Here is a 27,439-nt window from a genome sequence, read left to right as displayed (position 1 = left end):
GCATCATGAAGTTGCACCAGGGTGTGCTCAAGCCACACACCTGGACCCACATCTGCAGAATAGGTGCTGGCACCTGGCCCTCGGGGTCTGTGTGGCACTGTGCTGAACTGTAGCAAAGAGCCAGCACTGAACACTGCTGCAGCAAAGAGAGGGTTTATTTGCAGTCAGGAGGAAGAGGAAAGAAAGAATTACACTCAAAAAAGGGAAGTGAATAAAAACATTAGCACAATTCCTTCTAGAGGCTGAGAAAAGGAGAGATGAAAAGTAAAGCTACTGAGACAAAATAATCACGTCTCAACAGCCATGCATGTCCATGGAGAGCCTTGCTGGGGCAGGGCTGCCCAGTATTGTCAGTGGGCAGCACAAGGCCGGAGAATTTGCCTGATTCACGCTGCCACTCCTGCCCCTCTGAGCGAGCTGCCTGCCTCCTCACTGCCCTCAGCATCCCTCAAATGGAGATGCAACTGCAGATTCCTCCCTTCATACTTCTCTGCGGCCTCCACACAGACCCAGAGGACACAAAATGCCTCCACCCATGGAAACCTGGATCTGCTTCTGGTCCCAGCACAGGGAGGTTAAGGGATGGTGAGTCACCACCAAGAGTGGTGTGAATAGCACCTCATTTTGTGGATTTGAACGTTGCAGGACAAATTAAGGATAAAACACTTTCTCTAAGCTTAAAATTACATAGTTTTGCAGGACTTGAGTCACACTTGAGCTATTTTAAACCTCTCCTAGAATGCTTTGGTTTATTTTTCAGGAGTAACAAGTAAGATGGGACAAATTAAAAGCTGTGGCCCAAACAGTGTTGAGCTTGTGTGAGGGTCGATAGAAGACTACATTGCAGTTTTCCACTTTGGCTCATCCTGTAAGAGACTTTCAGAAACTATCTTGTACTTGAATGCTCTTTGTGCTCAAGGTTTTCCTTCCACATCTAGAAAAGCCCAAGATCTGCTAGATCCCTGCCAGACTGGACTGCAAAGTGGAGTGGAAAGCAGCAATTTTGATTTGAAGTCCCATATATAAAAACCTTTCTATCCCAGGAGATCTTGAACCCAAGCAGCCTTCTCTCTTCCAGGAGCCAAAAATTTTTCACATGAAACCCTTCCTGGAAAGACTTGCATGCTTGTGCTGATGTGATCATCCAAAGAAACTCTGTCAGTAACCACAGAAACTGAAAATCAGAATATATCTGCTGAGCCTGAGCTCTGTCAGAAAATACCCTCTTTTACTAGGTCTGGATGCCTGCTCCTTCTTCACCTGTGCTGTGCTTAATTGCTGCGAGCACTGATCCACCAGGAGAGAGGTACCCAGCAAGTTCCTGGTTTTATTCATGTCAATTCAGGGTTGGAACCCACCTCATTGCTATGTTACCCACTCCCCTTAGTGTCTGGTGCTTCCTGAGATTTCCTGAGAAGGGCAGCAACCTCTGAGGTCCCAAGCAGTGACCAGCAGTTACTTAGAAATAACAAACTCAAATTACTGTCATTCCTAAAGTGCACTTGGCTATGTGGGTGAGCAGCAATGTTTCCCACGAGTGCTGCCACTGCTGCCAGCTAGAAAAGGGTGGGAGGTGCTGGGTTGGTGGCATGTCTCCAGGGTGTGCCTGCTGCTGGGATGGATACTGAAACCAGCTGTCAGGAGCCCAGGAAGCGATGTGGTAGGTGAGGCTAGTGCCACAGCAGCATGGGATGCAGAGCTGGGCACACAGAGACAACACCAGTGCTAACTGGAGATCCTGCTGGGGTTGGGAGGACACATGCACACAACACACACACACACATACCTCCTGCTGCCCACGCCACACTGAAAGGACCACCACTGGACCTTCAGGGGTGCAGGTGCTCCATTGGGCTTTGTGGACCAGAGAGAGAAGAGCTGGGGGTCAGTCGAGGAAAACACAGCCTGATGCCTTTGTCATTTCAACCCATGTTCCTCTGTGCCCTTCTTCCAGAGTGTGAGTCTCGTAAGTAACCCACTCAGAGGGTTATCTTTCTCTTGACAGCCTTCTAGGCCTTAGGTTTGAAGCCACAAAATGCTTCCAAGAAATGTCGAATGCAAGGAAAGCAGGTATCTGCTGCTGGCACTGGCCTTTTCATGACAAGCTTTCCCAGCACACAGACATAACATCAAGTGTGAAGCTGTTGAAGGAGGCACCTTCCTCTGTTCACATGAATTTTTCTGGACTCTGTAAAGAGCAATGACAGAAATGTTAAATGAAATTAATTTAAAAGATTGCCAGGAGGCAATTGCAGACAAGCCTCAACTTAGATTATTGATATATCATTTGTGCACTACACACCTTGATATTTCAAAGGCCAGGATATTTTTTGCAGCAATGCCAAAACATGAGCAAATAAATTAAATATCCACAAGCAGAAGTACTATATGGGAGGTCCAGTCTCAGAAACAGCTCTGCTTTTTGGTCCTGCCCAGCATGGGCCACTAGCCCAGGGTGCCCTGTGGGATAACCTCACTCAGATAAAATGATGGATTACTACAGGGCATTTCCAAGGAAGTTATGTGCTTTCTAGGAGCCTTTGTCAAAGGGAAATCCTACTGAATCCTCCCACTGAGGTTTTTGGATCAGGCCCATCAGTATCCAAGGTCGAAGGAGCATCGATGAGATCATTCAGCAAGAGCATAGGAGAGGAGTAAACGTCTGCATCTCATTTTCTATGACAATTTTCTATATAGAAATTGGAAGTCCTGGTCATGAGCATCATTATGAAGCAAGTCATTATGCTTTGTCTCTGGAAAATAGCAAAGATGAGAAAAACGCCAAACTCAGGTCACAAACCAGTTGGGTACCTTCCCCATGAGCAGCTTCTTTCCCATGTTATTCCCACTTAGATATCAGCCAGTGGGGTAAGATGGTCATACACAAATCTCTGCTTTCCATGTTCCTTGAGTAGACAAGGTCCAGTGTGGTAGAGACCTTAATGGTGGTTTGTGATCCATCTTGCCATCCTCAGAGCATGAGGACGAGAGCTGAAATCCTGACTTTAGACAATCACAACAACCAGCAAAATCAGATGAAGTTCCCTTTGATTTCAACAAGGGCAGGATCAGTCCCAGAGGACATTGTAGTTTGATTTGGCCAAATACTTTAATCTCATGTTTTCCACATAAGCCCTCGCTTACATCACCATGTCTCAGTACCCTGAGCCTGCTTCGAGAAAACATCCACTGAAGAAAACATGGGAAGAAAGGATGGGACAAAGTGGGCCTGATTCAGGTACTGAGCTCACTCATGAGTTTCAGGTGCCCACTAAAGCCACTCTCTAGCAGTACGTGCCAAAGTGCCCCACACAGCTAAAGGTGATTTTGCAGGTGGATGCACACAGAGGACCTGCCAGGCAAGAAGCATGTGTGTGTGAAGTGAGGCCATGGATGTCAGCCCTACCCTGCAGCTGCAGTGATGGCTGAGCAGCACCTGGGCATGGGCAATCCCCTGTTCCTAAATAATCTCTTTAGGATTAAAACAGTAGGGAGGCAGCAGCTGAGAGGTGTTTCTGTGGGCTCCTGGTTCAGCATCGAGGCAAGCAGTTAGAGGAGGCAGCGAAGGTATTTGGATTCCCAAGCCATCTTGTTGTAAAATTCTGGCCACAGCAAAGCTGGTGGGAATGCTGCCACTGCCCTGCACCAAACCATGATTTCACTCCACAGGTATTAGTTTTTCCTCTCCTCCCAAGACCAGTGCAGATATTAGAAAACCACTTTTATCAGTGTGCTGCAAATAAGTACTTGTCACAAACCTGCTTTCTTTGTCAAGAGGGGCACAAGAGAACAGGCTGAAGAGCAGCAAGGATACAATGCAACAAAGTGCAAATAACACAAGAAAAGACTAAGGAAAGCAGATTCAGTCCTTAGGAGGAAATAACATTGTGTTCTGCAAAAATAAGCAGCTGACACATGCATCTTAAAGCACTCTATGAACTTTGTTTTCCTACATTTATAAGCAGCATCTTCCTGCGGCACCCTGCACACAGCCTTCGCTCTCTGCTCAAGAAGCAGGCAAATCAGATGAGATGATTCATGACCAGCATGACAGAGAGAAAAGCCTTTCCTGACAAAAGATCTTTTTTTTGCTGAACTAAGGCTAAACACAAACCAAGCCTGAGGTGATAAAAGGAGAGAGATGGTGGTATGGGGCATGGGACCAGCAGGATAGAGATGCTTCTCCTATCTTTGGGCTTTCTCCAGCCTAGGCCAGAAGATGCACAGGTCCAGCTTTCATGTCAGGAGAAGGAGAACACTTATATAGACTAAAACTTCTTTTTTTCTGTTTTTTACATCTGTGTGGCACCAATTCACCTGGTCATTGAGAAGGATCAAGTGATACATGACACACGAGGTCACAAAGCACTTTCCACAGGTGACTCTTGCAGGCTGATCCCTTGGGTTTTGTCTGATAATTAACTGTTTTAAGGCAGGATGGTTATGAATGTCTGGCACTAAGGAAATGCTGCACAGTTGACATGGCTGCTTTCTAATGGCATCTCATCCTAGCCTGGAGTGTTGCCTGCTTCTGTTGGACACAATAATAATAAAAAAAGATGCTGTAGCAAGTATAAACGAAACCAGAAAGGAAAACAAAACTGACAGTAACATCAAAAATATGGATTTGAAAGGACACTTCTTAAGTGACACTTTCTTATTGTAGCACAGCGGAAATAGGCTAGGTTGCATATTTTTTTAAAAAGTGCTCATGCTTGAAGTCTGCCAAATTACCCCAAACCCATGCAAATGCACAGTGCATGGCAGCTGCCAAGCCACAGGTATGGAGGGAATTTGGCTCAGTATTGCATCTGGTAACATGACCTGAAGGCCAAAATTTTTCACAGGACAGAGCTTCCTCCTAATAAAATCTGCTGAGAATTAATGACCTCTCTCATGACAACTGCTGAAGATACAAATGCATTTACACACTGTAGTCAGACATGACCTCCTTATTTTGAGTGTTCCTTTCATAGTTCATGTGCATATGAAGAAATGCAGGTACACCCAGGGCTCCACCTGACCATCCCTCAGGACCTTGCACAGACAAAAGCTCAGCACCAGCCCTCTGGCAGGGCTGCAGATTCCTGCAGTGACCCTGAAGGAAACCAGCTTAGCCAGTCAATGGGGTGTGGATAATGTGGAGTTCTTGCTCCTGTCACCACTAAACTTGTAATCCAGAGGGAAGCTCCTCTGTGTGGAACATATTAGGCTCTTGGAACTGGTTTGAATCTGCATTTTCCATTGAGGTGTTATCCCTGCTTGGAGTTAATGTCAGAGTTCAGTGATGGGAGGGCAGCATTTCAGAGAGTGAGGCTGTGAAATTTGCTCTGATTTTTGATATCTGCAATGGAAGGGGACATGAGCCATGAGCTGGGGAAACATCTCCAACACCATCAGGCAGCACCCAGGGGAAGAAAGTCACACTGCAGCATGTCACATCTGATGCTAACAGGAACATGCCTCAACCATAGCTGATGTGGTGCTCCTGCAGAGCAAGCTGGAGGTTCTCAGAAGGGTTTTCCTCATGCAAGATTGCAGGGGCCAGCTCCCCAGAGAGCTGTCCTAGCATCAGCTGCTTGGAAAGAAAATTTTGCTGATGTAAAAGCTCAAAGGAGAAAAGTAGGACTGTCACCTACTGATTCTTATCGAAAACAGCAAGATCCTGCTGGTCTAGCATGATGTAGCAGCACATTTTGGGACTGTGAGAAAACATGGGCTTGAGCAAGTGGGATCCATTGAGGGCTGTCCCAGGGCAGCATCACACACAAACTCATCACGGCAGAGACAGGGAATATAATGAGAAAAGTCTCTGTAATCCCTGGGGGTTCACTCATGCAGCCTGGCTTCGTTAGTCATGCCCCTAACCTAGGACCCCAACCTTTTCTGATTTCCAAAAGAAATCAGGAGAAATATTTAAAAGCTCTTTTTTTTTTTTTTTTTCTGGAGGTTGTTGGTTCTTTGGGTTCTTTCTGGAGGGTGATGGTCCTCAAGAGGATGACTGCCTATCAATGGTTCCTGAACAACACTAAGAAAAGACAGGCTATTGTTCGTGGGAGAAAATAAATGCAGGGAACCCACTCTGACACAGACAATTGTTTAGGAGTCAGACAACACACGGTTTGTGTTTTGGCTGCTTACCCTGTGTGGTTTGTCCTGTGGGCTTTTCTCTTTTCTTTTTTTTTTTTTTTTTTTTTTTTTGCATGGATCACTAAATCTTGCTTGTTTTGATTGTCAGTTGGAATAGGTATGCCACTGGCAAACAGTGGGATAGAGAATGCTATTTGCATATCCAAACTGGCTTCCACACAGAGTCATGCTAAATGCTCTCTGTGTGCATTCCTCAGTCAGGGGTCCCCAGAGATCCAGATTTATGACAAAGTGCAGTGATACTGGAGAAACTGCCTAACAGCCCTATTATCACTTCCATGGTTAATCAGCTTTAGTATTCCTTGTTCTTCCTACTGTTTCAGCAGCCATGAACACATAAAAGCAGATAAATTGGAGAAAATAGGGAAGGCCTGTTCTTGACGGTAATATCTTGAGTATTGCTTTTAATACCAAGAACAACTGGATCATATTTTGCAATCTAAACTTTAATGTTTTATTTTCTTAAGCTGAGGCTGCCAGAATTTTGCACTTATGCAAAAGCAGTACAATTACCATGTCTCTCGCATCAGCACTACAGAAAAGAAGTCAAGCTAACATTAAACCCATCCCAAGAGTGAAACTTTCTACACTACATGTCAGTCAAGAGCTCCCACAGGAGCAATACAGAGCCTCTTCCATGGAGTTTTCTAGAGACAAACTTGCCAGTTTAAGTTTCTATTTCTCAATGTTTTCTGAAAGAAGAATGTGCCAAAAAAGTGCTTTGGCTGAGCTCCTCCATCCCAGTGGCTGAGTGAATGTGCAGAGCCAGCACCTCTCCTGCCAGGCAGCAGCTCGGTGCCTCTCATATGAGCTCAGGGGATTCTTGGAAACTTTGTGTCCCCACAGCCAGGAAGCAGGCCATGCTGGGACATTGTGTAAATCTTCCTGTAACTCACTGAATGCTTCTTCAAGGTCCCAAACCAGAGGGGAGGAGCCTTTCTCAGCTGACTAAGCCTTCATTCCTGTTCAACTGAGAGGTAGGTGATCCTTCCTTAGACCTCAGAGATCCTCCGTTCCTGTGATGCTCCTCCAGCAGATCCCAGCTTGGGGAAAAACATCTCCAGGGCTGACTGCTGCTTTCAGGATACACCATGAAGCTCTGGTCAAACAGAAACGCTCACCAATTGCCAAAAGCAACAAAATTCAACCAGGTTTGGTGCCTTGTCTGCAGACCTGTTCCCATTCATACAATCTCCTGGCCCATACCTCTGTTGGGAGAGAAGCTCAGAAAGACAGAGTGCTCTTAGTTCCAGTGAAAGGTGTGAAGTACTGTGTATTTTTCACATGTCTGAAGATTGGCCAATATTAAAATCAGAGTCCATCTGAGGAGGACAGTTGCCCAGGTCAGCTCCAAGGATGGTGGCACTGCTGACACAAAGCTGTGGCTCCTCCATCCAGCTCCTGTTTGCTGGTAAACAAAACCTCATGCAAAATAAAGAGCTTCAAACACTTTGTTATGGAAACTTGGCTCTGTCCCTCGGTAGGATTGCACTCCAGGTCAGTTCAGCTAACAAGGTGTGTGTACCACATCTCCACAGGAAAGCAGCAGGAAGACACCACTTACAGTGGTCTCAACACAAATTTCCCTGTGTGTGACTGTCTTTCTCTTACAAATACCTAATGGGTCTCTGTCACTGGGACCCCAAAATCTAGCATCTTATCAGGTCCAATATGGTGTATATGGGGCCCATTTTGCAATATACCTCTAACTTTTTTCAGAACCACTGAAGGAGCTTTTGGCAAACAGAGCTAATTTCTGGTGCACAAACTGGACAACCATTACTCTGCTACCCCGCAGAGAAGCTTTCTTGGCCCAGTGGCTGATTTGGTGGAGGAGAGGTGGCACCATTCGCAGAGGAGCTGTGGCTGGCCTCAGTCAATGGGGAACCACGTCAAGCTTAGCTCTGCAGGCTTTGCTCTCCATCTGATGGAGGCTTTGAATCTCCTTGCAGCAACTGGAGTTAGTTCATGAAAGCACTGACTGTAGGTACACACTCCCTCCCACCTTTGGTGTCTGGCTATAAAGCGACTTCTGGGGGCTGCATTGTGAGGCCTCACAGTATTTCTGACCCTTTGCACCAAAAGGAGACAGCAAAACACAAACATGTCTTTGGGTCCCAGAGAGGTACCACCTGTGATTCAGAAGAGACCCAGGGTGGGTGTGAAAGCAATCAGTGTGGCTTAAATCTGCCTAGCACGGGGCAGGTAACAGCCAGTGGCCTCATGATGGGTCCCCAGCTCTCCTTTAATTTAACAGCATAGAAATTCTCTGTGTCAGGGCTGGAAACAAGGTGGTGAAAGGGAATGAGGGGTTCCCATGCCAGATCAATTTTCTGAATCATGAGTCACTTCTATCATGCTTTGGTGCTTGATCATTTTCCAGCTAGTATTGAAAAGAAGACAGTTGGCATCCAATTGGGGTAAGAACAAAGCCCCCAAAACAGTCAGGATTCCACTGGCAACTTTCTGAGAGGCCTTGAGTGTTTTCTTTTTGGCTTGTTCTTAACTTTATTGTTCCCAAGACAGGGCATAATGTTTGTAGGGGCCAGCTGTGGTGGCTGCAGCACTGTGGCCTCCTCTGCAGGGAGCTGGGCAACAGAGCTCAGAAGCCTCCCCTGTGCCAAAGAGCTCCCTGTCTGAGATGGGTACAACACTGTGCTGGGTAACAGGAGAAGAACAAACAGAAACTTTATATTCAAGAGAAGTACTCCGTGAGCATTGCAACTTTTAAGTCTGCACTCTGCCTCCACCAAAAAAAAAAAATCCCCATGTATGCAGCTGGGTACTTGGATGTACTTGGAATATTTGTCCAGCAGTAAGAGACTCTAGTGGCAAGTCTGTCACTTACAGGGTAAATTAAAAATTTCAAAAGAAATAAGGGGGTGAAGTAATTTTCTCTCTGGCCATGAGGTAGCACCATTGAGCTATTCACAGCTAAACCCAAAACGAACCTTTTTTTTTTTTTTTTTTACAAGAAGTAAATTTTACAAGAAGTGTTTCTGCAGGCACAATCTTCCTGTCAGTTTACATCGACCATCTCAAGAGATTAGGTTTATCACTGTGCTATTTTAATGATGAATAAGGCCATGCCAACCTCTCTTGGCCATTTCCCCCTCTCTGTGATCTTTCCAATTCCTTGCATGAAAATCAGCATTTTATTGACTATGCTTATATCACGCCCTTTACCAAGATGTCTCTGGGCCCCTGGTGAGCGCTGGTGAATGCAGACTCTGCCAGGCTCTGAAGAGACATGGGCTACCCACAGCCAGCCCTACCACACAGCTCCCCAGGGATGATTAGAGAGTGGGACAGGCTCAAACTGATAGGTACTAAGCACAGACAGTGGTGGCAGCGAGCCAGTATTACTGAATGTGACAGGGGCACCTCAACAGCCCCATCATGCAAACTGGAAAGTAGGAGCTCAAAAAAATATTTACAGGTTTGAGTGGGGAATTGCATTTGAGCTCCTAGTGGTGGTTTTTGTGTTAAGTACATGAAAAGATATATAGAAACAGACAAGAACTGTCAAATCTACTCTTGAATGCCTATGTTTGATTATATTATCCAGCTCTTGAAGACATTGAAGAATTGGAGAAGAGTGCACTTTGCTGCCAGACATTGTCTGGAAAACATCAGATCATGGCCTACAGGACATCCACTTTCCTCCAAGGTGCTCTCTGCATTGTTTTTGTGTACCTTTGCCAAGAAAGTCCACTGGTCAGAACAGAGTGAAGAAATCCAGCTTGCAGAGATGTCTTGCTGGCCCCCCACAAGCCCGTTGCTATGAACAACATATTTCCTCCAGTAAAAATGATCTCAGGGATAAGAACAGAAAAATAAAGGTTGTCTTATGAAAAGCTATTTCCATCTGCAGCTGCGTGGTTGATGGGACCCACTCAAAGGCAATTAAAGAAACACTACGCAGTGTTTCAAGGAGGCTGCATGAACATCAGATTAAATTCTTCAGCCCCAAAAGACATTTATGTCAGGAAAAGGGAATTATGCTTTCCAGGGCTTCTAGGGACACAGACTGCGCTGACATCCAATGATATTTACTTCCCTGTGCAACACTGCCAGGGGCAATACAAGAATTGCCCAATATTTGCTGACTATGTATCTGATACACAAACTTTTCTTTTTTCAGTGATTGATTTGATTGCAGCAAGAGAAAGTACTGTGCTTTTGAGGAATACAGCAGGACTTCCCATGAGCATGGAAAGTTGCTGGCAGATGTACACTGGTAACTTGGAAGAAAACATGTCAGCCCCATTGAAGGAGTCAGGGCAGAGAGGGGAAAATGTTACAAGAGAAACTTTGAGTAAGTGGGAGATTTAACCCAGCCTACCCATTGTGCTGCAGCAAACCTTGTGCTTTATAAGATGGAAAATTATCTGTAGTTCCAACAAACACCATAGGGCTGCTGATGTGTGGGCAAGTCCTACAGGAAGGAAAGCTATAGTGACCTTGGGATATATTTTGGATGCCTCAGTCTGAGCTGGAGCAGCTGTGCTGAAGACAGCCCTGCACCATTGAGGACTAAGTGGCCACCCTCAGGGGTCAGCATTGCTCAGGCTCTTCAGCCTTCTGGCAGCCTGACCACATGAAAGTTTGCTGGGAGGTTTTGGAGGAAGACAGATTTCTCATTTATTTCATATCTCTAATAGTCAACAGACATAGTGTCTTCAGACTCCCCTTGCTGAAGGGCCAGCTGACAGACAGAAAGCTCACACTTTAGTTTCTGCTAATCCTCTGAATATCTCAGTGAAAAGCACTCCTCCAGGTAAGACACTGCCACAGCTCCAATAGTGCTGTTGATAGGTACCGAGCACAGACAGCGGTGGCAGCGAGCCAGCACTACTGAATGTGACAGGGGCACCTCAACGCCCCCATCACACAATTCTGCATCTGCCTCTACTGAATTTGGGTTAACAGTGGCAGCAATGGAGTTTGCCTATTTTTGCACCTTCTGCCTCAGAGATTTACAGATGCAAGCTCACATTGTCCAGAGGGTTTGTAGGGCCCGTGGCTCTGAGCAAAAAATGGAGTAGGCAACAGAGTAGTTTGGGAACTCAAAGCTGCAGGGCTTTGAGGTGCTTTTTTTTTGTTTTGGTTTGTTTTGGGTTTTTTTACATTAAGATGCCAGCTTTCAGTTTTGGTAGGATTTGAAAGGATCTAAGACTGCACAGGCCTTCCTCTTATCATGGAAATCTGAGCAGGAAGCTCAGCTCCTCTGTTTCAAGGGAACTGAACGATGAGCAGCTCCCATGACTTACCTCGCCTGACTTCAGAGTTCATCAGGGGCCCTTGAAGTCATGTCCCCTGGACTTGCTCCAGAAGCTGCTCCTTGGTCAGGAGCTGTACAGGCAGTGACAGATCATTTCTGCTTCTCCATCACCACAGCAGAAAACATTTTGCTCAGGAGTGAGTGCTTGGGGTTGGCTCAGGGCTCAAACAGGCAAACACCACCAGCAGCCGTCAGAGATTCTCTGAGGTGGAATCTGTTGTATGCAGTGAAGAGGATATACGTACAGTCCCTTTGTGCCTCCAAAAGCCTTCAGTCCAGAGAATGGCTTAGGGGAGAGGAGACAGTGGAAGGCTGGAGCTGTTACTCAGGGTGAAGCATAATCCACCAAGGCCTCACAACTGTATCCAAGTCCTGTTTTGTTTGCTGATAATTCAAAACCCCGGGGGTAAAACTTTTAAAACCCATTTAACGAGAGACAGTGTTTGTGACCTGGGCTGATATAAGTGTTTCATACACTCACTGTACCAAAAACATCTCCCAGAGCAATTTTCAGATCTCTACTGAGTGAGACGGGGGAGGTCCTCTGTTAGTGAGCGCTAGACTGCGAGACAGCCTAGCTACCACAAAGCAGACTGAAGTATATCTGGATAATGAGTTTTTGGCTGTATGGCTCTCACTGCACCAGGAAAAGGTGATTTACCTAAACCATTATGCTGAATGCTTAAAGCAAAATTTTACCTAGAGCAACCTCTCTCACTCACCCACGAAGGCAGCATGCCCTGGAGGGCAGCAAAGGCAGAGATTTAACCTCCAGGTTTCTCATAGCTGAATTTGCTCCCACCCTTTTCTTCATTTTCAGTTGTAAATCACAGAGAGCTTCTCACTACTGGAAAATGTTTCTGCTAGGTTTTAGTGCAGTAGTGCCCTCCCCAGCATCTGAACACACACACAGCCCTTATCAGTGGGAAACAGCCTCTTCACTTTTTGCTGAGTGTAAATCTTCCAGCATCATCTCACCTGTGTCTGTTATAAGAGAAACAAAACAGATAGCAGGGGAAAGGAATAATGTATCTAACACTGGTTTCTTCTTTCAAAGGCTTTTGCACTTGCCACAGTGTCACTTTGAGAAGAGCAGCCTGAACACAAACCCAACTTCACTGGTGTAAGATGAACTTAATTTTCTGCTTTGCCCCCAGCCCTTCCCACCAAAACTGTTGCTTTTTACTACAAAAGCAATGACCGCAGTGAAAGAACAAGGTAAAATTTAGATGACAGAAAATGGTGTGAGACAGACCAGCAGCAGGAATCTAAGTAGCAAATGGGGTGAGAACGGATACTCATCTAAACATGAAGCCACAAATTGAAGGAAAAGGCGCATGGCTTCAACACAGCCCTTTAGAAATAATCATTAAAGATCACAGCCTCACCCAGCACCAACCACAACACCATATAATCGGTGCAAGTCCTGTGTATAAGGTGACTTGGACATCTGGAAAACCAGGCTGAAGCTCTGTTTTTCTGTTCCAATTAGCATCTGCTTCTCAGCTGGCCCATGTCAACCCTCACAGCCAAGAATGAGATACTCCAGCATCTGGAGACAGACATCCCAGCTAACCAGTGCAAAAAACATCCAGTCTCTGGCAAACATAGCTGAAAGCAGCCTGTGCCATGAACACTCAGGTCCTGCCAGCCCTGCCCCATGTCTGCCTGAGGAAAGACACAAAACGCTGACATTTAGTGGTGTTGCAGAGGAGGAACTGGCTGAGAAGTGCTCTACTCCCAGGTCCAAGTGTTGGCTCAAATCTCAGGCAAACATTTCTTAAGAAGGGATATCTGCAGGTCACGCGTCACGTGCCTTCCAGGGAAAAACATGCAGTGCAAACAAAAAGAGATCAGCTGACCTGCACAGAGCACTGGGGGAAGGCCACACAGCATGATTTATGCTTCCTCTTCCAGAATGTGCCCTGGAGAGGTGCTCCCTGGCCACATGTTACAGCTCCCCAGTGCCAGCTGGGCACGTCTCTTTGGCAAACTCCCTGGGCTCACACAGTCCTGCCAGAGATGGCTGGTAGCCTGTGGGGAGCAGGATCTGCTCCTTCCAGGAGAGCTGCCAGCAGCCATTCCCCATGCCATGGGAGGTCAGTGACAGCAGAAGGGGCTGTGGGAGGTCAGGTTTTGATTAAGGGAGGCCAGGGAAGAGGTCTGAATGTGTGATGCTAGGGAGGGGACATGAAAGAAAGCTGGTAGAGAAAATTTCTCCCCTGTCCAGCTGAGGTCCAGATCCCTCCCCAGACCAGCTCTTAGCAGCTCCCAAGATATGGGTGCCTGTTTAGCACTGCTCCTTCTCTCTCTTGCCTTGTCCAGCCTGCGAGGCAGCCCAGCTTCTCTGGTGCCAGGACACCAGGACAGAAGCAGAGGTGGTTTGCAGCAGCTCCCTACTAAGTACTCCACACTGCTGATAACCCCACCTGATCCCTGTGAAAAAACAGTAAGGCACAAAGGATGCTTACTGGTGTCTCAAGGATGTACTTGAGAGTTGTTCTTGGTCAGATAGCTGAGGAGCTGTAAAGAAGTCTCACAAGATTCAGGACTCACAATATTGATCAAATATAGTAGTATTCTTGTTTTGCTAGTGCTTGCATAACCAATAGGATGATATACCCACTTCCAAATTTAGGAATACCAGTATCCTTCACATTGTTTATAATTCTTGTTGTTCGGAACATAAATCCTTTGGGCCAGCTGTAATGTGGATGTGACAGTTACTGTATTAATGCTATGAGGCCCTGTGGCCTTGGGTTTTCTTCCCAGCCACCCCAGAAATGACCACAGGGCCAGCTGTAGCTCTGTGATCCCCACCACAGGAATCACTTGTGGCACTGGAGACTTAAATATACAGTCATTTTCCAGTGTGAGTTTAACATAAGGATGTGCAGCTGACCCAGTCAAGTGCATTTCCCTTTGCACTTTGGAAAAGAGGACAGAAGAGCAAATCAGGGGACCAGACATTCTTAAAAATTAGATCAATATCCCACACATGCAATACAAAAAGTACAAAGTAAACCGAAAGCAATAACCAGGAAATTCATTGCTGCTTTGGTGCTCTAGAACTAAGCAGCACGACATGAGAATTGACACTCTCCTTGTTTTGATCTGTTTGATAGTGCTGAAACAGGAGGGATTTACCTTTCTCATCTGGCTGCCCTCTGCCAAGCAGGAATATTGTTTTATCTGGCACCCAGTACACAACTGAAAGCAGTGTGGACTCGCCCTGCAAGGCTTGAACCAACCTGCTCAGACTCTGCCAGTCCAAGTTTGTTTGGGAGGGCACACTGCGTCCTGGCAGCTTCCTGGTGCATCAGGGCTGTCGGAGCAGCTTGGTACCTGACCAGGTGTGGTCCTGTCCCACCACAGGAGGCAAAGGAAAAGCAACCCAGTTTAAGCCCTCAAGCATGTTCTGGCGAGTCAGCAGGAACCCATGGTGGGCTCACATCCCACCTGGGTCAGTGTGTGGCACCAGCTGAGCCAGCAACACACGGAGCCAGTGCTGATGTCCCAGGAAAATGCTCCCGAACTTTTCCTCTTTGGGATCACTGCTGAACAGCACACCCTGAGCAGGGCCCTGGGGTTGTGGGACAGATCCTGCAGGAGATCCTGCACCCCCATCTAGTGGCCTCAGCCGTCCCTGTGACACCAAAGGCAGAAGGGAAAACCCTCTGAGGACATCCAGGGCTTGCAAGAAAATCACCGGCTGCACAATGGGGGGTGAGGAAAGAGTGACAATGCACATCCAGCAGCTGGGATTCCCTCCTGTCACCAGGTGTGCTTCATCTCACCAGCTTCAGATGTCTGCACTGTAAGAGATCAGGCCAGGTTCTTTGTAGTCTACAGACCGGAACTGAAAATTTTATAGGTTTGACTAATTTAATCCTAAAGTAGACATTCTAAAGTGTGCTGTGAATCACACTTTAGAGAGGCCTCTCTCTTTCCCCTGACTATTGGAGGATGAGTGACTAATTGAAATGTTAGCATCTATATGCTGGATGTCTGCAATTAGAGGGACAGATCCTATTTTGTCTTACGATGTCTTACTGAATTTATTAAAATACAAATCTTGTTTCTCATGGATGTCAACAAGAGATCCGAGATTGCTTGGCTAAGTAACACTCTAACAGTGCTGTCAGAGTTGTGTATGAACATATTCAGCAGAACATCATTCCCCATCTCCTGCAAAATGAAACTGACATCTGGTTTATGCCATTTCAAAGCTCCTAATGTCCAGTTTTGAACACTCAGCCCCTGCCACACACAAATAGTCAGATGAGTGAAATTTTACAGGCAAGGATGCTGGCATAGTTTCCTGTGGCATGGAAATAATTCTCTTCGCACCCCATTACCTCCAAGCAGTACTGAGATTATTTTAAGGAAAGAATAAAACTTCCTAGAGAGCTCACCAGCTTTGTTCTTCCTCCACTGCAGCATTGTATCACTGCCCAAGTGACCTCCTTGACTGAGCGAACACAGTGGTGCAGTCTTGAAGACAAAAGGACTATCAGGAGCAGTCAGAAGACCTGATCTGAGCGGCAGGTGGGATGATGTCATAGAGGTCCCTTCCACACTGAGTCTTTTGGTGATTAGTGATGACAACCAGGACTAGGGCAATGGTGAACACAGGGTCTGACACACCAGAAGGGGCAACAGGCTGGGCCTGCACTTGGGACAAGAGGAAGGTGCTGGTAAAGGAGGATCTGTCTCCATCTATTCTGCCCAGGCACCGGATGAGGAGAAGAAATTGGGATAGTTTTAGAGGGGCAGGGCCAGGGAAGGAAGGCAAAAGAAGTTGCGCCAACCTTGCCTGCAGAGTCTGGAGAGATTCCCAGCAGCCCTGTCCTGCAGCACCCATGTGCAGGAAGCCAGGGAAGTGCCCCACTCTCCTCCTTGCTGGCCCCACACAGCTGCAGGTGGTCCATGCACATGCGGCTGCATGGTGGCTCATAGTGTTTTCAGCTCTGAAGGAACACAACAGAGAACAACAGCTCTCCCTTACAGCAGGAATTGCTTAGGCAGGAAGAACATGCAGAGAAAATGAATTACTGGACAGCTTGATCAAGAGAGCATCATTCAGCTTTGGGAGCCCAGTGGGCAAATCCAGTTCTGATTTTTCTGCTTGAGGCTGCCTATGGCCTCCTGGCTCTTGCTTTATATTGACTGTGTCAGATCCTACTGTAAGATGTGAGCAGGCCCTTAAACACCAGAGCACTTGGCCTCTTCCAGCCCAGGAAGATGGGTCCTGCCTCCTTATGAGGATTTTCATACCTTTCTCCTCTCTCTCCTAATGAAACTGATACTATATGCCCAGGCCTGCCAGTTTCTTCAGCCCCTCTCCTGTAGTCACAACTTCTAAATAAAGCAAAAGCATCAGCCATCTCTGACACCAAAATAGCCTGGGCACCAGCTACTCTTTGATGAGACTCAATGCCCAGTCCTCTCAGAGGACTCTACAAACTCCCTGTCTTGGGGTGGCCAAACCTGGTTATGTAGACAGTCCAGGTTTTTCCAAAATCTCTTCCTAACAACTCCCAATTATTTCACTGATTCGGTTTCATCAGTGCTATTAATGGGATGCAGAACCACAGCCAGGGCAGGCAGCAGAATCTCTTTAAGGGGGCCTTACCACAAGAGGAGACATACCACGGAGTTGTTCTCACAACACTGTGGCACAGCGGGAGGCAAAGCATTTGTATCTCCAGACACCACAGATGAGTCTGTCTATTTTTAAAGCTGTGTTTCTCAGCTGTGAGCCTCTCTAGTCATAGGTTGTCATGGCTGCCAAAAAGATAGCTTCTGTAGAGAATGAGAAGTAGGAATTATAGCTGAGCTGAAATGCAGAAAAACTTCCCAAAGAAAGCAAAACACAAAGCATTTCAGGGTAGCCCTTCCTTTTTTTTGGTGCACTGTTTGTGTTTTCATCAAGTATGTCTTTCTTCCCCTTTAATTCACAAAATTCACTTCTTGTATTCCCATCATCAGATTTCTGTACACAAACATTATGACTACAGTTTTAGTTTCCACCCCCAGAGAAATACATGGCTACATTTATCCGAAGTATCTTACTTATTCAATTACATTTACAAATCCATACCTTTGGTACGTGATGGCAATCCTGTGCACTGCTGTCAACTCTATCAAAACTTACTCAATTGCCTGTAAGAGTCCATATCTAGGTAGTACTTTTGTTATGGCCTCAAGTAAACAATAAAAAATGTACTTCCTTTTGACAGCTTTAGGACAGAACAGTGCAACTGTGACAGAGGTTAAAGATGATGAATTAATTTAGTAAAGTAAGTCAGACACCACACAGACCCCACACTTGCAGAGAGAATTTGCTCTCAACGCTGACCAGACCTAGGCCATCTAGGGCATGCTTTTGGTTAAGATTCAGCATAGCAACGTTTTCAAACTAGTAAAAAGCCAACTTCCATTTTTACCATTTCAACACTCCTTACATCTACCTCAGGCTGCTGGTGAGCCTTTTGTTTAATCAAGACTTCCACATTATTTTTGCAGGCAAACCTACCACCAGGCAACTTTGTGGTTAAAAGCAACAGCTTTGCACAAAACCAGTAAACTAGATGATTTTAAACTTTGAGGTAAATCAGAGTGGCTCAAATGGAGTAGGAGAAGAAAAATAAGGATTGAAATGGAAAGGTGCGTGTGATTTATTCACAAGTTAGGAGGGCTGGTTTCTATCCCCAAGATTAATCTCCTAGGATCCTGTTTCATTTTAGAAATGCAGAACAATTGATTCATGATGACTCTTTCCAATCTTTTCTTACACAGATCAAATCCAGAATCTTATCCATCTAGGAATACAGTGCTTCTGTCTTGAAACTTCCTCTGTTCCTCAGTACCCACTTGAGCTTTGGAATAATTTATCTACTGTTTAATGACAGTAGCCCAACAGCCAGAAGGAAATGCTGTCTTCAGTAAGCCCTCCTAGCCCCTGCAATGCATACACAGAAGGTGGCTCATGGGAAGATGCTATTCTTTATCTCCAAGCACCCCCCCGTCAGTCCTTACACCGTATTCCTCCTGCGGCACCCACTTCCGGGACCTAATAATGGGGGCTGGCAGGGTTCACACATTCTCCTGCTATCCAGGTGAACTTCTCACACAGACCTTTAAGAAAGCTGAAACTGCATAGAGTAATGCAGAAAGAGGATGGGAAACACATCCAAGTTCAGGTGCCTCAGACAGCTGTGTCACACAGCCAGCTGCCTTAGGTATCTGGGTCCTGTCACCACATCAGTCCTGCCCTAGCACATTGCTTCAGCAAGGGAGAAAAAAGGCACAAGGAACTTCTTTGGCAGTAGGAGTCCCAGGAGAGAATAGCCCAGCTTCTAATTATTTCTTCTGTCAAAAATAATTCTGTTGCTTTTCACCCTGGGACAGAGCAGAGAAGGAAAGAAAACTGACCTGATGTGCTTACTTATGCATATGATGCCTTTTTTTTTTTTTTTTTTTTTTTGCTATTTTCTTCATTACAGACACAAGGGATGCTGTCCCAAGTTTCCCAATCAAGCTTTTTCTCTTGTGGGCAGGATTTCTGAGTGTTTCTGAAGATAGCATCAGAAACATATGCTACAGACAGACAGGACATAGAGGCTAAGCAAGTCCTGGAAGCCCAGTTTTAACACAACCCCCTCACCAAACATGCAAAGTTATGCTGCAAAAAGCAGCTTTCAAAGATTCCCTATTGACTTAAGCTAAGACATGTTAGCAGAAGAAAATTATCATATACACCAGATGAGACTGAGTGAAAAAGAGACAGAGCTGGAAATGGTGTTACAGTAATTTTGCATTTAACTCTGCTCATTTCTTACAAATCTTGTGTCAGTTTCCTACCTCATTTTACGTAAAATTTTGTTTTCAAATCAAGGTTTATAGTTCCTCAGCAAAAACCCACATTTTCACAACTGTGGTCAAGTTCACCTTCACCAGGACACTGGTGATGTGTCTTTCACCATCACTCTGGTTTTTGTTCCGGGATGTGGTTTATCTGTTAAACCACTACTGTCACACAGCTCAAGGCGCCTGCAGCAGCTCATCCCCAGAAGCTTCTTGGAAACACACGCCTGGGTTGTGGTGAGAGACACCCACTGCAGCAGTAGGAGTTACCTTCAACGCAAGCTGAATGAACACACCCTGAATTCTGGTCAACAGCTTGCCATCCCAGAGGGGCTGTTGTCCAGCCTCCCTGGAAACACTCCCCAAGAGAATCAGTGTGTGCAGCCTGTCACACATCATCTCAAGAGCCAGAGCTCCGTGCACAGGATTATCCAGAGAGGACTGGTAAGCTCCAGGAGTGTGACTTGCACAGACCTCAACATGTCCAAGGTTTGTCATGGAACAGGTCCTAACCAGAAGGGTGGTGGTTTCATAGGTCTATGAGCCAATCAATAGACATGCAGGGTGCTGTGGGCTCAGCTTGTTCCTCCTGTCCTTTCAACACTGTCTCAGCTCAGTTACTGTGCAGTAACACAAGGAACCAGTTCAAGATGCTGATCTAGCTGAGCGACCTTTCTTTGCTAAGGTATTTTATGGCTGGCTCAGATGCCCAGTCTGGTTCACTGCTGAGTCCCATGGGTGCAATGCTGAAAGGAAAAGGGGTGGGTGGGGATGGGAGGAGGAGCAAGGATGGGACTTGGTAGTTTACACTCACAAGGATCTTCATCCATGGTCCCACTCGGAACAGCAGGTGGCCACTGTGAATTTAAAAAGACTTCAAATGTGGACGCAGTTTTCAGAAATAAACCATTTCTTTTAATTGGCAAGTAGAACACACATTACAGATCATTAGTATTTTATAAACAATATTAAGTTACAATTACATGTTAAAAATTGCAGTTCATGGCAGCTAAAAGCTTGGAGTCCAAAACATATCTTTGCAATGCTTCATTATTCCCTTTCCCCAGTCTGCTGGATGAAGATGAATAAAAGATCATTTATCATCTACTAAAAGGTGGTCTACTATATATTTGAACAAAACCAAAACTTAATTCCTAAGAACATCACTAACAAACAAGAGGCATTCAAAGTACTTTAGCCACCTTAATTCATGTCAGATGCAATGAGGACACAGTTAAGAATTATTCTTTAACACTTGAAGCAAAGACACAGACATCTTCACATTAAACTGATCAATGCTTTCTGATCCAACTCAGCTTAAAACCTGTACTAGCTTCTACCCCACAGAGGCCTGAAGTCCATCATGCAGGCTTCCAATCCATCAAAGCTAGATGTTTGTATATCAGACCCTTACACAGAAAAATTATGGTGTACAACTAAACAGCGTACATAAATATGCATTTAATATTTAGAAGACCTTTATTCCTCTCCTTTTGTTGGTATTAGTGAGATACACAGCTCATTCCATTTTCACTACACTCATAAAATTAACAAGTTATCATTATGCATGTTAATATACTAAATATTGTTTAACAAGTCTCTTTTAAAAAGTATTTAAAAACATTTTTGGAAAAGTAGAAATCTATTTTCCAGAAAAGCAAGTGGTACTAGGATAGCATGGACTCCAGTGCATAAACATCCTTTCAGAGAAAGCCCATCTTGACGGCTTTTGTGCCTGGGAATCAGCATGTCTCAGCTGCCAGATTCATATTCTATTTGTCCTTCTCACTGCAGTGATAAAAGGTCATCAAAATCAGCTTACCTTGCCTTTCAGTTGGCAGGCTTTCAACAATTACCATTCACTGGACTGTGTTAAGAGAGACAAGGAGCTTTGACATGAGTTCATTTCTCTCTTACTCATATTTATGAGAGTCAGTTTTGTTATACTGCTGAGATTGCATCTTCAAATCCAAAGTCTGCTGAATGTGCCTGGAGAAATGACTTCGTATCTCAAAAATATCAAGAGTACCATTCAGATTTGAATTTCTATTAAAAACTGTGCACAGTTAGCAAAAATTACGCTGCTGTAAAAACAAATGGCCTGCTCCTTGGCCTGCTCAGAATACAAGCTACAACGTAGATGATTATACCAGAGGGATTTTTCTCTGCTTCTTGTCTAAATGCAGGCATTAAAAGTAAAGTGTTACTAAGCTTTTCCTAAGAGAGCACGCAAGGGGTGTGGCATAATATACAATAATCAGGAACAAAAACCAGTAACAAACAACCATTCTACAAAATGCTGCACATTAGCAGCATGCTTGGTTTCCAAAACATAAGGAATTGCATGGGAGTTGTCAAGATGAAGTCCACACACCTCGATCATTGAACTGATCACTAGATTCCAAGAAACCAAAGCAAATTTAAAAATACACAACAACTGCCTAGAAGGCAGGGTTTTATCATCTGTCAATAACCAGATGAATAAAGTGCATAGCAACTATTATAACAGTTTCTTGAAAAGAGAGTATGTTTACCAAGTCTCAAAGTTTGTAAGCTTGACACTTATCCATACATTTTGCTACATGTGTGGCTTCCCTTTTGTTTTGCTATTTAGCATCACTGATCGACCCTTCAGCACTGTCCTGTGATTTCCTTCACACTTCATATGGAATGTGCTGAGATCTCTGACTGCTGCCTGATGTATGTCTGGAAGCTCTTGTCACCAATGGGATGTTCTCTAGAAGAAAAGAAAAAACCAGGATTATACACAGAGCTTTCTGTCAGGACATAAAAATATCAGACCAGAAAGTGGAACACGCAAGAACTTTTTCCCTAAATTTGATTTTTAAAGGTGTAATTGTAATGATAATACTGCATTTTACTTGAGCTAGAAGAACTGACTGAATTGATCCTCTTTTTTGTCAGCTATATGCAGAATGCTTTATTTATATGTACACAAAATACAGTCATGTGGCTGTGTCAGCCACTCTTTCCATTTTTAAACCAACACTCCAAGATAAGCTGGTAAACACATGTATCTTCTGCTATTAACTGCTCAGCTCACCAGCATGGGTTCAAAATTTAAAACCAACAATCTACCAAACCCACACTTAGATTTTATGAATTAAACCACATTAAAATCAAGGATTAAAAAATTCCTTAAAGTCCTTTAAAATATTGTGATATCAATCCTAAGTCACAGTGCTACTCTGTATGTATTTGCAGAATCTTTTTGGGACAAAATATGGTGAAAGCCAGAGTATAAGCAAGGGAAATAAAATTTTCCAGGACTGTTCCCCTGTCTGTACAACCCGTTGTACTTACTGGCTTCCATACTTTGTCTTCTTAAATTTATCCCTCTTATACTGAGCATGTTCCTGCTCTAAAGTTCCAACACCTTCAATAATCAGCCTTAGTGTTTTATATGTCTCCTTAGGGTCATCAATGATGAATGTAGAATACTCCTCCTCTTCAGGTCCATCATACACAGATTTGCTCCCACAGGCCTCTGGAGAAAAAAAAATAAAGTACAGGAATAGATATCAGGCAGGGGGAAAAAGCAAGACAAACAGACTAAAAATATTCAGTCTGGGGTTCATGCAGTTTCTTGGTTTGCTTCTGTATGACCACCACAGAACTGTGGCTGACATCAACAGCAGAAGCTCCCTGTCCTTTTGCCGGGCTGCTGGGATGCACAGAGGCTGTCCCATGCCCGTTCCCTCCTCCTCGTCTCATACGGGAAGGCCAGCAAGCCTGGCAGCTGCTCCAGGCTTGGTGGGAAGCTGTCCTTCGCTGCACAGGCAGTGCTTTCATCTCAAATGCCACTATCTGAACCCCATGCACACATTTTGGAAACTCTGACACAGGCCTGCCTCTGCCACTGTGCTGCAGGGGTGGCCTGCACAAAGTCAACTATTCACTTGTTGGGACAGGTTTCAACCCCAGGCAGCAAGTACAGGCTGAATTCAAAAACATTACAGGCTGAAGTAGTCATGTTTTACCACATCACCCCGAAAAGATTCACGCAATAAGCATTAGCAGAATATGCCATGACTACTGCCTGGCTGCCTGCTTTATGACATATCCAAAGGGGCAAGTTATACTTCTACACCTTCTGATCTTACCAGGGAGCCTTCCTAAGAGATCTGAACACTGACTACACATGAACATCCACAACACACTTGCATGTGATCTACTTCTGCACATTAAAAGGGGAAAGAAGGGGAAAGAGTATTTTACTTTGTCTCTCCTTCTAGCTTTACTGCCACCCCAGTCTCAGCTTTCAAATTCCCTTCCCCTTGCTGCACTGTCTGTGCCAGACCTGCGTCCTTTTCCCCAACACCGAAACTCGATGCTGACTCTGGCAGCGAGGATTCGGAACAGGGGAAAGCTGGGCACCAGTTCAGACAGCTCGGAAGTGGTGAGGATCTTGAGTTTGCAATTGCACAGCAGCCAGGAACAGATTAAAGTGCTTTCCAGTCTGCGTGTTTGACACCACTGGCTTATCTCATATTATAAAATAAAGTCCTATTTAAAGATCAGTGCCACAGTGAAGGCTTCCCCACCACTCCCTGTGCTAAACTGGGATTTCAAGTCTGGCACTGTGTACACCGGATACTTCTCTTGGCATGCCTACTAGTACCAACTTCCTCTGCTGCCTCTTCTTTCTCTTATCCTTCCCATCACATCTCTGCTTCCCTCAGCTGCTGAAGGTTTCCCAGTCAAAACTCCACTTTTCAACATTTCACAGGCATCCATAGGTCATCCTCGATGGATAATTCCAAAAGAGCCTTCCCGAAGAAACCGTTTGTATCCAGCCTGTTCTTAGGATCTGAATCAGGCAACATGCACATGACTTCTGGTAACACAAAACCATATTCCACTGAAACCTCAGCTTTGCTGGTGCTTCTTGGCAGGATCAGTAAAACTCTGGTTCAGTGCTGGCTCTGATTTGTCAGTTCAGAGCATCCAGGCAACACTCTGTGCCTATGCTATTTTAGGATGATGTGGTTAAGACCGTATTTCAAACAACTGTTATTACACAAAGAACATTTTTACAGACCATGAGACTGCACCAAAAATAATACACACAACTGCCTCAAGACAGCAGAAGGGGAAACAACTGAAATAAAGGCCACTGTGCTCTAGGATGTGATGTGCAAGGCTGGTTGAGCCAGAACATCCAACTTTTCACTGGTATTTTTGCCTTGGTAAGTGAATTGGAGATGCAATGATCTTTAATCCTCACCTTGCATTTTCTCTAATTTTGGCATATACAAGTTGAAAAGAGAGTAGATGCGCTCAGTTTCTCTATCTCCATCTATATCCAGTTGTATATTTGCTGGCAGGCCTCTGTAAGGCATCAGGGAAGAGAGGTAAAAGTTATATGATTAACAGTGTATTATGGCACATAAAGCACTTAACAAGGAAAACAAAAGTGAGTTCTCATGAAAGCTAACAGATTGTGCAACAGCTTAAAACCGTCCATGTTTTCCCAAAGGAAGAAGACAAGTTCAAACTTCTTTATGCCTCTATTTATCCAGCATACTTTCACTGACTTGAAAGAGAAGACTGTATCAGTACCCAGACATTTTGGTGAATTAGTCTGCTACCACCAGATGGAGGAGCCAAAGCACTGAACTTCCAACCACACAGGTCTTCTATTCTAACCACCAATACAGTCTCTTCATTCCTCTCAGTTTAGAGGAAAATTGCTTCCTACAAACCAGACAATACATCTTTAAGAGAGAGCACGAGTAGCCCCCTGAAAAGATCAGTTTAGAATTAAATCTATCAGCAGATGAGTGCTTCAGGAATTTGCAAACAGGATATTGAAGGGACTTCTGACATTTTTATTAATGACAAATGATCAAAACCAAAGTATTTTATCCCACAGTCAACTCTTATTACCATCTTTAACTCTAAAAAGTCAACATTTTGATCAAGACATGCAGAATCAGGAATACCAACAGATGGCCTCTGAACACTGGTTCACCTGGCAAATCTTGTTTAACTATGAGCCTGCAAGTCACACTGCAGAGACACACATACCCATGGCAGTACCTACACTTGATGGCATGTTGAAACCCTTACCCTGTGCAGGGTGTGCAGCCAGGGGTATTATCTGCAGTAGCTTTACAGCAAAGCCAGTGGCCATTAAGATAAGCCGAGGGATGGTAGACCGTGAGGCGCTTCTTGTTGCACTGGCTAACTTTGGTGAGGATATCAATCCAGTCCTTGGCCTCCACACAATTATTTGCTTGTATATACAAGACTCTCCTTTCAGGCTGGATCACCTGGAACATCTGCAAATAAACCACAGAATAAAGCACCAGAATGAGTCAGTGAACCAAAGACTAGACTTGGAGCGAAGAATTACTGCAGGAAAAACACAGCATACTGAAAGAATGGACTGATAAATACATTTCAACACAAAATCACACAGCAAGTGTGCCCTTAAAAGAACAAGACCTTTCACCTGGTGCAAGCAGTAAGATACCATTCCTGTTACAAATAGCTAATATCCACTTGCTGCTTGGGTCTCAACAAGATTTGTTGTCAGCCTTGGGGAAGCAGTTTTAATAATGCTGCAACTCCAAGTTTTGGAAGGCTGACAAAGGAACCCAGTGCTGGCCTGAAAGGAAATGCTCATCATCAGGAGGCAGAAAAGAAAAAAACAAAGAGTTTGGATCCAGCCTTAGTTTAATACTGCCATTTCTCTAGTCCTTTTAACACCTGCATGACCCTCACCTTTTAGTAACTTCCATGCTTCTGCACTCAACTACAGCTGCTATTAGAAAATCACAGAAATACTGTTTCTCTTTGATTGAATCAGGCAGTTTAAATAATTACACATTAATTCTGCATCACGGCTTGGCCACTGAAAATCTAAACTAAAGCTCTCCTGTCTGTTCAAAACAGCTTGCAACCTACCTAAAAGGGTATTTATTTTCTTGAAGAAGGAAATTTCTGATGCACAGCCTCATTGCTTGATTACACTGATCATGCACTGAAGATTACTAGGCTGAAGTTAGTGATCCTAGCTGCAAATTTTGGAAAGGCAGATTTCCTTCATTTCCTCTAGCTTCTGCAAGTATTTAATTTTACTGCATTTTCTTCTCTTCAGGTATGCCTAAATTATCTTTCTCCCCTCTACTTCCTCATTTGATTATTCAAATCATTTGACCGTATCATATGGAATACAATTTTCCAAACAGCTGTTTTAAAAAGAAAACCAGAGAGGTGCAAACACACACACAAAAAAAAGACCAACAAAAAACATACAAACAAACCAATCAATAACAACAAACCAGACCCAACAAAATTAAAATTTGCCTTTGTTTGTTACACGGACCTGAAATATTGGCTTGAATTCTGCACCTAGCTGGTTGGGAAAATGTTGCAGACTGGTACCAAGCACAATCCTTTCTTCCTTTGTGACGCTTTTAGATGTACATGATTCCAAACAGCAAAGGGAAAACTCAAACAACCATTTCCCTGGATCTAGTATCCCTATTGGTATCAGGCAATAATTAGAAAGGCACAATACACAATGGCAGTGTAGGAGCTGCTTGGTGTGATCAGTCCAACAGCATCAACTACACACCAAAGAGTCCTTTTAATAAAACTCTTCAGGGCACAACTGTCAATTTCAGTCTAGGAAACAGGGAAGGAAGGAAGAAAAAGGAAGACAGAAGCATGTAGTTCAACCCTCACATTAACTACAGGGAAAATAATTTTAATGTCCTGCTGGGGTAAATGGAGCTTCCCGCATTCCAACAAAGGAACAGATTTAAGGAGTATGGCTTTGTGTAAGGGGATACCAACCAAAGTGATCCAACATATGGCAACGGTTACTGAGGAGCCCCCAACTAAGCCAAGAATTTCAAGTGGCTGCAAGGCCTTTACACTACCAAAACCAGTTGCCTCTCAAACAACACAGAAGACCCAAACAGTACTTAAAGCCACCCTCACACTCCCCAAACTGTGCTTAAGAATGATGAAGGTTACTGGCCTTACTGTCAGACAGGCAGATTTATCATGAGTGAGAAAGACACACTTGGTGCAATTCAGAGCACAGATACACAGAGAGTATTTATACAAAATGTGAATTTTTATCACACTTAGCACCCATGA

At 44.6% G+C, this 27,439-nt stretch overlaps 1 protein-coding gene across 2 annotated transcripts in view; it reads right to left on the bottom strand.

Moving 5' to 3' along the window:
• Window positions 1–20,195: 20,195 nt before the first annotated feature.
• RASA3 (RAS p21 protein activator 3) overlaps window positions 20,196–27,439 on the bottom strand; it is a 131,365-nt gene continuing 124,121 nt past the window's right edge. For both annotated transcript variants that reach the window (XM_082277551.1, XM_082277552.1), the window contains 4 exons: window positions 25,397–25,608; window positions 24,552–24,655; window positions 22,628–22,811; window positions 20,196–22,040 (listed from right to left, as the gene is read on the bottom strand). In XM_082277551.1, coding sequence (XP_082133677.1) covers window positions 21,965–22,040; window positions 22,628–22,811; window positions 24,552–24,655; window positions 25,397–25,608 — 576 coding nt within the window. In that variant the 3' untranslated portion in view covers window positions 20,196–21,964. The remainder of the gene's footprint in view (window positions 22,041–22,627; window positions 22,812–24,551; window positions 24,656–25,396; window positions 25,609–27,439) is intronic.

The sequence above is a fragment of the Coloeus monedula genome, assembly GCF_965178545.1.
Source record: "Coloeus monedula genome assembly, chromosome: 3".
Classification (NCBI taxonomy): domain Eukaryota; kingdom Metazoa; phylum Chordata; class Aves; order Passeriformes; family Corvidae; genus Coloeus; species Coloeus monedula.
Note: the sequence above shows the minus strand (reverse complement) of the source record. Positions and strands in the feature narration are given on the sequence as shown.